Here is a 15,595-nt window from a genome sequence, read left to right as displayed (position 1 = left end):
TAAATAACTTTGATCTCGTGTAGTTCACAAAACTTTTCACCTCAGCAGTGAGAACATATTAGAGAACCCGAAAAATGTATTCCTTCTTCATCACTTACCTCTATTCACTCATGTTTTCTTAAGATATACCAACTTTGTTTTGCTCACTGTTTTTAAGTAGCAAAGTACCCTTGTTCGAGCTGCTGAGGTGAAAACAAACATGCCTGATTGCTTTGAATAGTTATTTACAAGGGGGCAAAGTTGTTGTTTAACAGCTCGTTCTAATATTGAGACCCGAGTAAGCGAAAGTTTCCAAAATTGCGAGACGCGAGGCGAGCGTTGCGAGGGTTTCAAGTCGCGAGAGTTTCAAGAATTTTGAAACACATAAATTTTCTCAACACCAGCGCGAGGAATACAGTAACTAAAACAACGTTTACATAAAAACAGTACAGTACCTATATTAAATTTTGACGTACAAATTAACGTTAAAATATAAAACACCTCAAAAACGTTCGGAAAAATGAGGATTTGGATAAGCTCTAAGTCAGCATTCGGTTATCGAGGTTCTACTGTGGTTCCATTGATCTTATGATCTAATCGGTTTCGTGTCCCAGCTTAATATCACTCTTGCATAGGAGGCCTGTACCCAGGATTAAAAAGTACAGAAACACAGTATCTACTTAACAAACATTTAAATCTAAATACGTAAGTATATAGTCAGTGAATGAACGTCAAAGTTGATCTATCCGATTAAAAATAAATCTTTCAGGTAGCAGCTTAACAATAACAGACATAACAAAATATTTGGAGAAGCATTATAATTCTAAAAAACTAAAAACTCATGCATAATTACAATTACACTTTTAAAATTGTGACTTGTAGTTTACAAAACCGGACCAAGGTTAAGTCTTTGCCGGTTACACACATACCCTTTAAGAGACGACACTGTTTAAAATGTTCATGCTCTCATCACAATAGTCAAAAATTGCATATCAAGCGCGGACGAACATAACAATCCGTATTTGCTAATTCACTCATCTTCAGAACTGGCTATGTTAGCCTTCGTCTTCGCTTTCTTCTCAACTTTCTTCCGATATTCATATTTAATTTTCTTGCTCGAAATTCTACTGTAACCAACACCCCGCCTGAGCTTATATTGCGTGATGTGGACCATCGTTTCTCCGCCCACTTTAATGACCACACGACCTCGCGGTAGAGGTATCCTGCTTGTGAATACCACTTCACCGTTCCCACAATATACCTCCACAGCGCAATAATCCATAAATATACGCCAATAGATGATACCTCTGGGAGACCAGTCCGCGCGCCTCACTCCATCCTCTCTCCCTCGATCAACAGTTACATATCGATGTTCAGATGAATACCCGACTTTGAATTGACTGCCATCACCCCATTCAAAGCTGATACTTACATCTCTAGTGGCAGTTGTAGTATTTAAAATCAGCTCGAAATATTTAGTGTCGGACGTGAAGGCGCCCCCAGGAGAATACCAAGCGCGCTCGAGGATTTCTCTGCGAAGCTGCTTGACTTCTTTGACGGGCGTCATGAGGATTTCCCCCTTTTTGTTCAGCTGTATCTCCCGCACTAGGGTGAGCATGTTCGCCCAGCCGTGCCGGGAGTCTGCTAAGCTCGACATCCCTAATCCAGCTATTAAAAGCCTCCTCCCATCGGGAGCTATTGTAGTCTTCACCCCATAGAAGTCATGACCATGGTCTAGTTCGTTAAAAGTCGCTGTAGATAATTCCATGTTCTCAAAAGCCAGTTTGTCATAATCGAAGTGCCCGACAATATAGCCAGTCTGATACATGTTTTTGAATCTAAAGCAGTCCGCCTGGATACCTTGAACGGATAAAATCAGAACATCCATACCGTCCATCTCGACCATGTCGGGGTTCTCCCACATAAAACCCATGTCTCCGTAGGACTCCGCTAAGGTCTTATTGAAGGTCCACACGTTCATGTCCACGGAAGTGTAAAGTTCTAGCCTGCCGAGTTGTTCTCTAGATGCAGTCCCAAGCATCATGTAGGTGTTGTTTTTATGCCTCCACACCTTAGGGTTCCTGAAGTTGCCGACGCCATGCAAGTCTTCCCTTATAACCGGGTTGTAAAGGTATTTCTGAAAGATGATTCCATCTGTGCTGATAGCAACGTTTTGAGTCTGCCAGCTTTTGGAGTTCCTCAGCGCGTAGCCAGTGTAGAATAGAGTGAGATAGCGATCGTGAATGATGGCGCTCCCGGCGAGGCATCCTTGTTTCTCATAGTAGTCTTTCGGCACGAGAGCTGGAGGGTAATGCGCCCAATCGACCAGGTTAGAACTGACCACATGGCCCCAGTTCACAGCCCCCCACGCGCCGTTGTTAGGATGATATTCGAAGAAGATATGATATTGGTTTTTGAAATAAATGAACCCTGCCGGATCCCGAAGCCAGCCAACTGGAGATGATATATGAAAAAGTGGTCCATTTTTCATCTTCTGTGCTGATTTTCTTTCTTTTAAGAAAGCTTCTATGTGCCCGTAGTCCAAGCTGTACTCGGCCGAGGCTAGGCCTAGTCCTAAGAGCAATATAAACAATTCCATTTGGTGCGGCGTTTGAAAAAATACTGATATTGTCTTTGACATCGGACTCTAAGGGAAGCGAGTGTTTGTAAATAGCCACGCGGTAGTGACTGAACAGCAAGTATTGAATAGCATTGTAAACACAACAGACATATAAGTATCTAATCAGTAGATAACGTGACGTCAGCATATTTGGAAATATAGAAACCCATCTGGGACTTTGAACTAAACTATGTTGGACTTCAACGACTTTTACGGTTTTCAGAAATATAGCCGACACTTACGTCACTTACCTACATAAAATGTATGTAGCCCCTTAAAAAAATTATATAACGTAAGGTATATCCTTTCGGGCTTTCGTATGCTGGATTGGATATGGATGGATATGAAAAAAAATATATCTATAATTATATAAAATCCAAATATACTTTCGTATGTTTGGATTTAAATTACAAACTTCAAGGTCACAAGTCACAATTTCAATAGGAAGTTTTGTTAGTAGTATCTCACGTGACGCGTGACGATTTCCCAGTAAAAATGTGGGTACCGTAAAATGGGGTGAGTAGGGTCAAAACTGAAATTCAAACCTCGATAACATTTTATTTTTACGTATGAAAACTGAACGGTGTATATAATAAGTGATCCGGACGTTTGTATTTTAGTTTTTATTTTATTTTGGGTAGTTCCATTTCATAACTTTGACGATAAAGAGGAAAACCCACCTCACCCCGTAGTGCCTCGTATTTGGGGTGAGAGGGGTTTTCATACAAAGGTGATTTTGGGGCATTGTTGGATCGCTTTTTTTTATTATGCGTATTACTATAGCTCCATTTTAAATTGGAATACATTATTTTTGTAGCAGTAGCCTTAAAATCCCCACGATGTCTATTGAAATGTCTGTGGTCAAGAGATCTATTGTTGTGCTGGAATTTAGGACTCTTCGCATACATGCATATATAAATAGATGCCTGGTGTAGCGCGACACACACGATGTCTATTTAAATGTCTGTGGTCATGAGATCTATTGTTGTGTTGGAATTTCGGTAATGTAGATACGTATTGTTATAGACACACGTAATTTTTAGTTGTGTAGATGAAAAAGATGCATTGTTTGGTCACGCAATACAGTTGATGTCATTTGTAAAGACAGTGGGAGGGAGATGAATACACATACATACATGCACTAATCTAACACAATAATTATGTCAATGTAACAACTCTCCATTAGACCAACTTTGTGACAACAGTGCAGTGGTCGCGTTTTATAAGACATGAAACCGCTTTAATCATCATCAATATGATCGTTAGAAGAAGTGATAAGCAGACATTTTTACATGCTTTCATTAATCGCGAGCATAAATACTAAAAATGCATAATATATTTTGGCACACTGGTTTTTTGCTCACTTGATATTTCAAAAACTGATGAGAAAGTTCCATTTTATCCACAAGAGTGGCAAAGTAATTAGATGCAAATTTTGAGTTGTTTCCTCATTTTGGCTGGTGGAATGGACTAAGTGATAGTTTTTTGTAAGTATCTAAGGAATTCATTTGGATTTGATATGTAATGTTAATGTTTTACAGATAGTAGTATTTTTCTCGCGTTGGTGTGGTAAAAAACTTTGTTTCACTCGGTCGCAAAGTTTATTTAACCCTCGTAACGCTCAAGACTCCAGTTACGAACCACGATTCAATTATGAAATCTTTAGCTTGGTCGTGTACCTATCAATATTAGCACGAGGAGTTAAAATACAACATTGCCCCCTTGTAAAACAAATAACTATTTATTACTATTCCTAATTACATTGATTTATAAATATGGGATCTTCGTAAATAAAAATTCATAAATAAATAATTTATAATAATCATGTAATTTGTGTAAAAACTACTCAATATACAGAAACTTCAACAAAACATAATAACATTTAATAAAGTGATCATATCTAGATAGTTTATATTTATACAAATACAGCGATATTATAACATATTTGAAGCCAGTTTCTTAGACACAATAATATAAACAATGACGAAAGATATGGGTACACAATATCACAGATAAAATATATAATTTTGGTCCACTTTTCACTTCAAATAATTTATAATAAATGTTATTTAAATGTAACAATAATATAATATTATGATCTTGCATCAATAACACACTTTGCTCACTTAAATATTTAGATAAATATACTTTATAATATGTAAAACCCCAAAACCCTATTATGCTTAAAATGTACGTAAAATTAATTACTAATGGTAAAATTCTTCAAATATTATTTGCATATAAAATAACATTATCGTTTTGGAAGACACTTGATTTCATTTGATTTATTTACAAAAAATATTATTTGGTAAATAATTATACGATAACAATACAATACAATGATTGCCAACAATCGTATTTACAAAATCATAATCTTTTTTAAATGATGTAATATGCCAGTATAAAATTGTATAGGTATTTATAATAGTATACGTTTAAAAAATAACATATAATTACGTCCGATACTGACGGCATTCAATTTGCAACATTTAGCTTACACAATAAAATACATTTAGAATTGGCATTTATGTCAATGAGATATTGTTTATTTTAGAATGCATTTATATAATATAGATTACATATCTGCAATTGAGAGTAGTATAGATACAGAGTGTTGAGATTCCACATCGCTGTGCAACACGTAAGCATTCAAATAACAAAAGTAACTCTACCAAGGTAATTTGTGTGAATAATAATATGTTTTACGTGTACCTCCCAACGGCAAAGACCCCATTATTAAATGTTTCACAGGTACGGAAGGGATTCTTTCAACGCTAATTAGAGTCGTACAAAATAACTACCTTGTAGTAAAGGCGAACTAGTATATTTTCGAAGAGAATGTACGCAGGGACGCGTACAATGTAGGGATGGCCGTGTCGGAGATGGTAAATTACGTATAACGCCATCTGTTAGATTATGTGTGATTGTTTTCATGTCTTACTACGCCTGCAGGGGCATCTGGTGTATGTTGTATGGCGTTATCTGCGATATAAAATAAGACGTCACTTTTTAACACCGCACGACTAAGAGATTGAGACACGCCACATCAAGTACGAAGTACGATCATCAAATCTGACCGCTATTCTCAACGGACTTAATAGTAGTTTATGCAACAGTGATATAATAAGGGTTCTTAAAATTCAAGGGTCGAAGTTACAAAACGAGACGTAGTCGAGTTTTATAAAAAAAGACCCGAGAATTTTAAGAACCAATTATGAGCTGTTGCATACATTACTTTTTCTATGACAGCTGCAGCAAAAAAAAAAAAAAAAGTTATTATTAAAAAAAAAGAGTTATTATTAAAAAAAAAGAGTTATTATTAAAAAAAAAGTTATTATTTAAAAAAAATTGAGTTATTATTTAAAAAAAAAAGAGTTATTATTGTAAATGAAAACATACCTCTTTCAATCAAGATGATCGGAACTTGTATCTTTAAAAAAAATAAAGCAGTTGTATTATACTCATAAGATGACTGCTAGCAGTCATCTTATGAGCCTATAGACAAATCATTCAAATGACATTGCTTTAGATATCACTGTCAGTCATTTAATTGACACATTTAAGTGCTGGAGTAGAAAAATTCTGATTATTATCTTCGAGCCAGCATTCTAATTTTAACTGTATACCTCTGTGTTAAGGTTTATTTCGGTTTGGCGGCGTGTCGGAGCGCTGTATGCAGGTCCGCCCAAAGAGTGGCAACGCGCGCGTGCGTAGCGCCTTGCGTGCGGAAGAGAGACGGAAGAGATTCGACAGCAGCTAGTGCGTAGGCACGAGACAGGAGCGCTTCCTGTCCAAAAAAGACAGTTAATAATAATTTAAATTAAATTACAGCATATTACAATACGTTAAACTTATCAATATCATTTCAGGGCTCAGATGCTCGAATATCGCGGTAGCTCCTCTGGTTCTAAGTGACTGATTGCACGTAGAACCGATGGCCGTTGGGGTGGAAAGATCCTCAAGTGGCGACCACGTACCGGAAGGCGCAGCGTGGGTAGACCCCCCACAAGGTGGACTGATGACCTGGTAAAGGTCGCGGGAGTCCGCTGGATGCGGGTGGCGCAATACCGGTCATTGTGGCACTCTTTGGTTAGGCCTATGTCCAGCAGTGGACGTCCTCTAGCTGATATGATGATGATGAAGTGACTGACAAGTTGTGTTTGCCGAAGTATATCTATCTACTAGCGACACGCCCGGCTTCGCACGGGTTACCAAATTATACATAAAACCTTCCTCTTGAATCACTATATCTATTTAAAAAAAACCGCATCAAAATTGCGTAGTTTTAAAGATCTAAGATAGGGATCGACAGACAGTGGGAAGCGACTTTGTTTTATTATACTATGTAGCAGGGATGTTGCGGATGCCGATTTTTAGACATCGGATTTGACGGATGCGGATGCGGATGCGGATGCGGATTTTTAAAGGCTCACATCCGCGGATGCGGATGCGGATGTCAAGATAGTACCATAAAAAACGTCAAATGTTACATTTTTGTAATTTTTATTTCAAAAAACGGCCAAGTGCGAGTCGGACTCGCGTTCCAAGGGTTCCGTACATTAAGTCCCACTCACGCTTGACTGCTCATTTTTAATTAGGTTTTTTTGGTTAATGACTAAATTACTAGCAGTCTAGCGCTTACGCCGATGCTAAGACGTTCCTGTGCCGACCTGTTCCACATCCGCATTAAATCCGCATCGATTTTTTGCCGATGCGGATGCGGATGCGGATGTTGAAAATAATGCGGAAGTTCCGCGGGTGCGGATGCGGATATTCGCAACATCCCTGCTATGTAGTGATGGCCTGTGTACCTGTGTGGCGCAGCAGAGCGCGTACCGGTGGCGCTCGCGCAGCAGCTGGCTGGCGGCGGAGTGCTTGTGCTGCGCGGCCGCCGCGGCGCGCTCGGCGTGCAGGCCCCGAGTCAGGCGCCCGCACAGTTCCCTGACAATAGGGATGATGACACATGTTGAATTTTATAACAAAATCTAGTAAAATAGATAGCAAACGAGCAATTTATCACAATTAAAATATTGAAAAATTACAAAAATACAGGACTTGAAAGTTTCAAAATTTAAGTTTTTTTTAACTTCCGAAAACGATAAAAGTAAGGGTACCATTCGATTCCTTACATTTCATCCAAAAAAATATTGTAGGTATAGCAACTATATACATAAACGCAATATTTCACCGACAAAAACGCAATTTTCTTGTTTTGTCCATACTACAATATGGGCTCCCAGAGACCTTGACGTCACGGCCTCTGGCCGTTTTGTATAGGGCGTTTCGCGAGTGAAGTGCGACTGTCGGCCTTTGACTACAGTTTCTGAGTTTTGTGTTACTTTAATGCAATGGGTCCCATATAGACATTTGATCCTAAAAACAAACCCGATCGATTGATACCATATATGAAAATTAGTCATGTAGCCTATTAACACATATACTATACAATACAAGTACATTGACAGAGAAGATAATGCAAGTTAGGGCTCATTTAGACGATGCGAGAACTCGCATGCGAGTTTCATTACATTGCGGGTTTTGATTGGTCGGTTGAATTGGATGTTACCAACAGCCCGCAATGTAATTAGAATCGCAGGCGAGTTCGCGCGCCGTCTAAATCGGCCCTTAGTTATGCCATACCATAAGTCGAGGTTCAAAATATCGATAACGGGCTAAATATATCGACGCACTACCTTAAATATCTGGGAGACGGAGCTTTGCTCGGAAAACATATTAAAACTCAAAAATGCACGTTTCCCCAGAGATAAGACCTAGCTAGATCCATTTTTCGCCCCCGAAAACTCGAGCAAATTTCATCGAAATCGTTAGAGCCGTTTCCGAGATCCTTAAAATATATATACATATAAATAAATAAATATACAATTCCTCGTTTAAAGGTATAAGATATTTTCTGTCTATACCTACAATAAAACGAATACATACACATGTTTTTAGCGCTTTGTCTGTGTAGATATTTAAGCCCTTGGCGGTACAATAGGGTTGTGCACGTCATATCGGTCATTCATACCTGTAAGCCCCTAAAGCATCTAGAGCCAACAGCAGCCTCCCCCCAATACCATCTTCTGTGAAGTCCGTGTTTTCTGTTGTATTTTCGCCCATCTCAACCGCCAGTCTGCAGAAAAAATGCTCATATTGATTTAACAAAAAGGAATAGTTAGACTTTATAATGCCTACTATAAGACTGAAAGTCACTCAGCACTTGACAACTACGTCAAGTACTTTAACCTCATGAGTCTAAATACTCTAAATGTACATATTTGTTGTAATCTAATTTGAACCTTTCATGAAACAAATAAAGCAGCATTTATTTTACTAATAGATCAAGGTTCAAATTAAAAATTGGTAAACTTGCTATGGTTAGGTTAGGTTAAATACAAAAAGTATCGCACCATCGCCCACATTGTCAACTAACACTTCGTAAACCAGAGAAGGTCCGCCGATAGCCAGTGTAAAGTGTTAGTGTTAGTACACGTGCATTACGTACAAGTAATGAACTCTATAATATTTTACATAAGGTTGAAACTCACTCGGAAGCGACTTTAAGCGCTTCGCGCACAGGCGACCAGCGAGTGGCGTCGGACACGTTGGTGGCGGAAAGCGCATTCAAATCAAACCAGTTCCAATGTTTTGCTCAGCTCTTATACGTGTCCTTTCGGTTTAAACTCTATATTGTATAACATAAGGTTGAAACTCACTCGGCAGCGACTTTAAGCGCTTCGCGCACGGGCGACCAGCGGGCGGTGTCGGAGACATTGGTAGCAGAAAGGGCGTTCAGCCCAGCTCCGAGTTCTCGTATATCCGCCTTTTCTGCTTCACAGCGACTCTCCGCTAAAAAAAGATGTAAGTTGTAAAAACTGCCAAAAAATAGGTATATGCATGTGCTTAGATACCTCAATACAATACACGTATGAATTTATTAAGCAATGTGAGGGCTAATAGATCTGAGGATCGTTATCCCTTAGGTACGTTTATAAGTTACTTAATCTGAACCTTTTTCTAATGCTAAAAAAACGAACTATAAGGACATACTTTCGTGTGGGTGTGTTGATCTAATCGATGTATTTAAACCCAGTTCAATCAATCAATCATTTAACGTTTAAAAAACAATCAAACATCAATAAAAATATACAAATTGAATCATTTAGCCAATAAATGCAGCAAATACAACTTGGTTAGCGCTCTCTTTTTAATCGTAATGAAGTATCGCATTATGAATAATTTACGAAGATTAGCGCTCACAAACGGGTTCTCTTTTACTGGTGAAATACTACGGCGCAAATCTACTACGGTGAATGTATCTGGTTAGAAGGACCAACCTCTCTCGAAGATTTGGAAGAGCCTGTCCAAGCCCAGCTGAATAAGCCGCAGTTGCTCCTGGCTAGACACGAAAGCTGCCTGCATCTCTTCTGTGGTCATGTCTCTCTGGAACAACGTACAAGATAGACTTTGAGATGGTCAATCCATCAGTATGTTACAATCATAATATGGTGTTAAGAAATCCTCGGGCGAGGTTTTCAAAATAATATTAGTACAACTCTGCCACTGTCCTTAATGATTGTGTTGTGTACCAGATGACTCGCCATAAGTGTCAACTATCTCGTCGTGATGGTTTTGGAGTAGGCTGTTGCTTAATTTTCAACTTAGAGGTCAGTAATAAGGTTCAACTTACAGAGCTGCTCTCTTGTGTTCCTGCCAACGTAAACTCGTCATGTTTCGGCTTCTCGAGCCTCGAGTTTGCCTCACAGAGAAACGTTCTTAAGTCGGCATCGTGGGCCAATACCGGGTGTCTTGCCATGAGTGTCAACCATCTTTGGAGGGCGGCGCGGCGCCGTTGGAGGAAAAGGGGGCTGCCGCCATTGACGACTACGCGTTTTGGGGGCAAGCGGCATACGGCCCTGGAAAAAAATTAATTGATACATATAAGTAGAAGTTATTGTGTACCTGGAAGGTTAAGATACGAAGCTATTTCAGCTTTAATGTAGTCAGACGTGGCTCACTCCGCAATTTCGTCGCATAAGATCGGTTTTCCTAGGATAGCGGTGCCGTCATATAGCGGCCGTCTCCATACTAAATAATACGGCTAAATATGGATGTCGTAGTATTTGTATGAAGACGGCCGCTATATGACGGCACCGCTATCCTAGGAAACCAGAGCATTAGCTACATGTTGCCCACACCAATTTTGGTGTCTAGCCATAGTACTTGCCGCGCACCCCTACGGAACGGACGTCTGCTGACCTCTCGCGCTTGCGCCACCTAGCGGTCATATCTGTCGTAAATAGACGCGTTTTACGGCGTATTGTTAGGGAGTGAACCTTCTGTGATCCGTTTCGTCTCATAACGCTGTTTAGCTATATCAACTAAGCAAAATAAGGAATGCACAATTTTAATCCTAACAACCTATTTCAGAGTACAAACCGGTCATATTCATCATGTTATCAATCAAAGAAATCTACCTATCCGGCTCAACTCGAATCTGTTGTCATGGCGTAATTTTGTAAATAAACACTACATTGTCATTATCAACTTTATCAGAGTATTTGTAACGACATTTTTGGTTTAATTTTGCCACGACCCATGATTATGAAGCATCACATTATTATACAATATTATTGCAACATAAACGAGTAGTGATTTAATTTTTATCTCGAGGCCAACTGGGTTGACATAGCTTACCTACATTTAGCTTTATACCTATTATTATGGTGCAAAGAAAAGCGCAAGGCGATAAAAATAAAAATACACTAATGCTTTTGTTTCAAATCGTTCCGTCTGCTGCGAAGTCCAATCGGAAATTCGTCGTTCTCTATTTCTATCACTCCATTACAACTATTACAAGATATCCAAAACTGTGGTTTAAAGTGTTATCGTAAGTTATGTAGTTAGGTATTTAAAAACTCGTTATGGGTAAACGAACATTAACCATCGGCCATTTTAGCCATTAACACTGGAGATTTTGGAAAACTTTTTAACCATCCATTGGTCGACACGCTCGCTATACACAACAAACTTCAGCGTCGAATCCGCAATCGTCTCCTTTTTAGGGTTCCGTAGCCAAATGGCAAAAAACGGAACCCTTATAGATTCGTCATGTCTGTCTGTCTGTCTGTCTGTCCGTCTGTCCGTCTGTCTGTCCGTCCGTATGTCACAGCCACTTTTCTCCGAAACTATAAGAACTATACTGTTGAAACTTGGTAAGTAGATGTATTCTGTGAACCGCATTAAGATTTTCAGACAAAAATAGAAAAAAAACAATAAATTTTTGGGGTTCCCCATACTTCGAACTGAAACTCAAAAATTTTTTTTTTCATCAAACCCATACGTGTGGAGTATCTATGGATAGGTCTTCAAAAATGATATTGAGGTTTCTAATATCATTTTTTTCTAAACTGAATAGTTTGCGCGAGAGACACTTCCAAAGTGGTAAAATGTGTGTCCCCCCCCTGTAACTTCTAAAATAAGAGAATGATAAAACTAAAAAAAATATATGATGTACATTACCATGTAAACTTCCACCGAAAATTGGTTTGAACGAGATCTAGTAAGTAGTTTTTTTTTAATACGTCATAAATCGCCTAAATACGGAACCCTTCATGGGCGAGTCCGACTCGCACTTGGCCGCTTTTTGTTACTAAGACCCAAGTGTAAAAGGGATATTCTCTGTGTCCCTTCCGCTGTCGCTTATCGCTTACGCCAATTTCGCGAATCCTGCCATAAAACGCGAGGAAGCTGATAATGAACGCTTATCGCTTTTCCTCCCACGCGGTAAACTGACCACCTTTGCTGACCACATAATCCACTTAACGCTTTAACTTTAACGGGCGTAAAGGTGTCAGGGAGCGTTCTATTACGTAAGGCCCTGGTCTCCTATAAACGCCATCGGCCGCTTACAGCGTCTGCGTCACGATGCTTACTATAGAGATGTACTGTTGTGGTCTGTTTTAGACGTCGACGTCAGCGTCTTTTTTGTTCAAAAACGTTGACGCTGACGCCAGACGCCGCGTACAGCATAAAATAGGAGACCAGGGCCTAACGCAATTTTTGGACATTTTTGACCCCCCCCTCCCATGTAACGCGCCGTAACGTTTTTCTGTACCCCTCCCCCTTCCCCCTAGTAAAACGTTACGTAACCACCAAGTGACCATTTTTTTACCTAAAGGCCACAATTATGTGGCGTAAAGTACCGTAAAGTGGCGAAAAGTTCTGAAGGGTTAAAAAACAATGTTACGTAACGCGTAGTTCAAACCCCCCCTTCCGCCCCTGTAACGCATCGTAACGTTTTACAAGACGCCCCCCTGTGGGGCGGGGCGTACGCCGGGGGGGGCACGCGCCCGTGTGACGGGACCTTTAATTTGTTAATCATATCTGGAATTTGTAGGATAAAAGTTTTACACACAAAACTTAATTTTTTTCTTCTTAATTTCTTTGATAATGTATCCAAATATGACATAACTAAGATAAGGATTAGATAAAAAATATGCTCAATCAGTCATGCACAAATCAAGTACAAATTACAGTACACTGATAGGCTATGAAATTTACGATACCTAAGGTCAACTTTTGTCTGACAACTCTGACCAGCTCAAGGAGAACTTATGTCGATTACAATAGGGTTCAAAATGAAACAACAACTGTTACTCTATTTATTGAATTATATAAACCATTTGCTCATTACTCTCTGGGTTTTTGCCAAGTCTGATTTGAAACTGAATCACATTATGCCATTTATGCATTGGAATAAAACAGGAAGAAATTTATTTACCTATTCAAAATTAATTTATTTATTTATTAACAATCAAATCAATTTGAGCATTTCAATATTTCTCTACCGTAAAAAGTAATAATCTTTATCTTCAGAGTGCCTCTTTGCAACCTGTATTCTCTCAGACTGTCTAGCATGGGTTCAGCGTTCTCGCGGGCGAGTCCATACTTGAAGTCGCGCAAGATGTATGGAGTCGCGCGCGAGAACGCATCTGGGTAAATCCACGGTGACTCACGTTACTTTGTAGTCACTATTCCTAACAATCTTGTCGTATATTTGAGATCAAGAACTTTCTACGTCGAAAACTTGATAATAATATCACAGAGTACATTACTGCGAATCATTTATCGAAGTACTTTTTCTCCATCAAATTATAAAAATTGGAGAAAAGTGGAAAATAACTCCATGACTCACGTTACAAGAAATGGACACGGAGTTTTACGCCTTTTGTGTTTATTGATTTCCCTTTGATTATTGAATGAATTAGTTTTAACAAAATAACAAAACAATGACATAAATATGCAAGCTTCTTTAATAGTTAACCAAATAAAATCAAAGATACACCCTTATTTAAATAAAATATAAAACCTTACGAACTCACGTTACAGCGATTTCGTGAATCACGTTACTTGCGACTACCTAGAATATTTTGATATTTTTTATCATTTCTAGCAAACAAATAGCATATTTATTACTTATTATTATTAGAATTAGAACTTTTCTGATACGTTATTTAGCTCTACCCAAAGCTTGGCGATTAATTAACATCGAAGATGAGGATGCAATTGAACTATCTAAGGCTCTTGCTTATTCAGCTTTTTTCTTTGATCTATATGTTTTTCAACTCTTTTTCTGGTTTTTTCTCTTTCATCCTTTATAAATTGGTTTTTCTTTTTTTGAGTCATGTTATCTAGCAACTTCTTCTTTTGCCTGATTTTTTGGCGGCAAGCCTATGTTTTTTCTTATACTCTTCGTACTTTCCGTCGTCTTTCAGCTTCTGTCTTCTTCTTTTTGCCCTTTCTGCCGCTGATAGAGGCATTGTAGCTACAAAATACATTCAAATATTTAGTTACTCGCTTTACAGTTGCAACAACGCGATTCACTGTGACTCACGTTACAAGTATCTCAAGTCATGTATTTCTATAAAATAACACTTATGCGGAGAAATAAACCGCGAGAATGACACCATCTAAGCCCAATCATACACATAGTTCAATATAAGTTCGTTTGTCCAAAACTTCAGTACAGTAAATGAAAAATATTGTTTTTTACGTTACTCACGTTACTCAACGACATGCAATTTTCATTCACCTCTTACATATTTTTCTTTCAACTTATGATAATTGTAATCAAAGTAACGCGTGAATAATTTAATAGACAACAGATAAATAAAGGTTACTTACCTCTTCTTTGCGTAAAAATCAATTAAAGTCGTAATATTTATAATCACTTATTTTACGTTCGTAGTTGATTCCGCAAGCAGCACTTACAATGTCGGAAATTATGACAACCGTTGACTTATTATTGACTTAAGGTTATAAAATTTGTTCTGCTACCCTCATTTGATTATTCTACATTCAAACACATTCTAAATTCAATAGTTTATTTTTTCGTTGTCATGTCCGAGTTACGCGGAAAGACCCATCTCATGCTAGCAGGTAAGATCGAGTTTTGGAGATCAATGTAGAAAAACAAAAGTTTTTAAAGAGATTAGAGGTTTACTTGAATAGAGATTTTGGGAACAAAAATGACACATTCCAACCTGGATCTGTGTAGGGACATTCCCCCGGGGAAATATTTCATGACTCGGCTAACAAATTCGCAATATATTATTGAGCTTTACTCATTTGATTGAGGTAGCTTCCATACCAAGCGAAGCGTTTTGTAAGTGACATTATATGCTTATAGAGGACCCATTCATCCTGATCTGCCATATGTAGAATTTATAGTGCAATAAAAATGACTTACCGGTACGGATATTTGGCGTAGAGCACATCATACAGCTGTACAAACTCGTTATATCTCCTTGTCACCGTGGTGCCATGTCTCCGGGAGCTGACATAGTATTCACAGTGCTTCAGAATGAGGCCTTTACGCTCAGGAACCAACTCCACGCTGATCACATCTGTTGCCTCTAGGTCTTCAAATGTTATTATTTCAGAGTTTGACATTGTTGTTGTTGAAACGTTTAAAGAATAGTAAATAGGTAGTTT

General features: G+C 38.6%; 2 protein-coding genes across 2 annotated transcripts; both read right to left on the bottom strand.

Annotated features, from left to right (window-relative positions):
* Nucleotides 1-803: 803 nt before the first annotated feature.
* On the bottom strand, nt 804-2,693 carry LOC134650962 (sucrose-6-phosphate hydrolase-like). Its single transcript, XM_063505919.1, has one exon. The coding sequence runs from the start codon at nt 2,618-2,620 to the stop codon at nt 1,010-1,012; it is 1,611 nt and encodes a 536-aa protein (XP_063361989.1). The 5' UTR covers nt 2,621-2,693; the 3' UTR covers nt 804-1,009.
* Nucleotides 2,694-6,183: 3,490 nt separating this feature from the next.
* LOC134650960 (sorting nexin-8-like) lies at nt 6,184-15,558 on the bottom strand. Its single transcript, XM_063505917.1, has 7 exons — nt 15,351-15,558; nt 10,290-10,515; nt 9,937-10,042; nt 9,316-9,448; nt 8,628-8,732; nt 7,411-7,540; nt 6,184-6,386 (listed from the first exon to the last, which is right to left on the bottom strand). The coding sequence occupies exons 1-7, from the start codon at nt 15,551-15,553 to the stop codon at nt 6,240-6,242; spliced, it is 1,050 nt and encodes a 349-aa protein (XP_063361987.1). The 5' UTR covers nt 15,554-15,558; the 3' UTR covers nt 6,184-6,239.
* Nucleotides 15,559-15,595: the final 37 nt, after the last annotated feature.

Source organism: Cydia amplana, chromosome 9 (assembly GCF_948474715.1).
Source record: "Cydia amplana chromosome 9, ilCydAmpl1.1, whole genome shotgun sequence".
Lineage (NCBI taxonomy): Eukaryota > Metazoa > Arthropoda > Insecta > Lepidoptera > Tortricidae > Cydia > Cydia amplana.
Note: the sequence above shows the minus strand (reverse complement) of the source record. Positions and strands in the feature narration are given on the sequence as shown.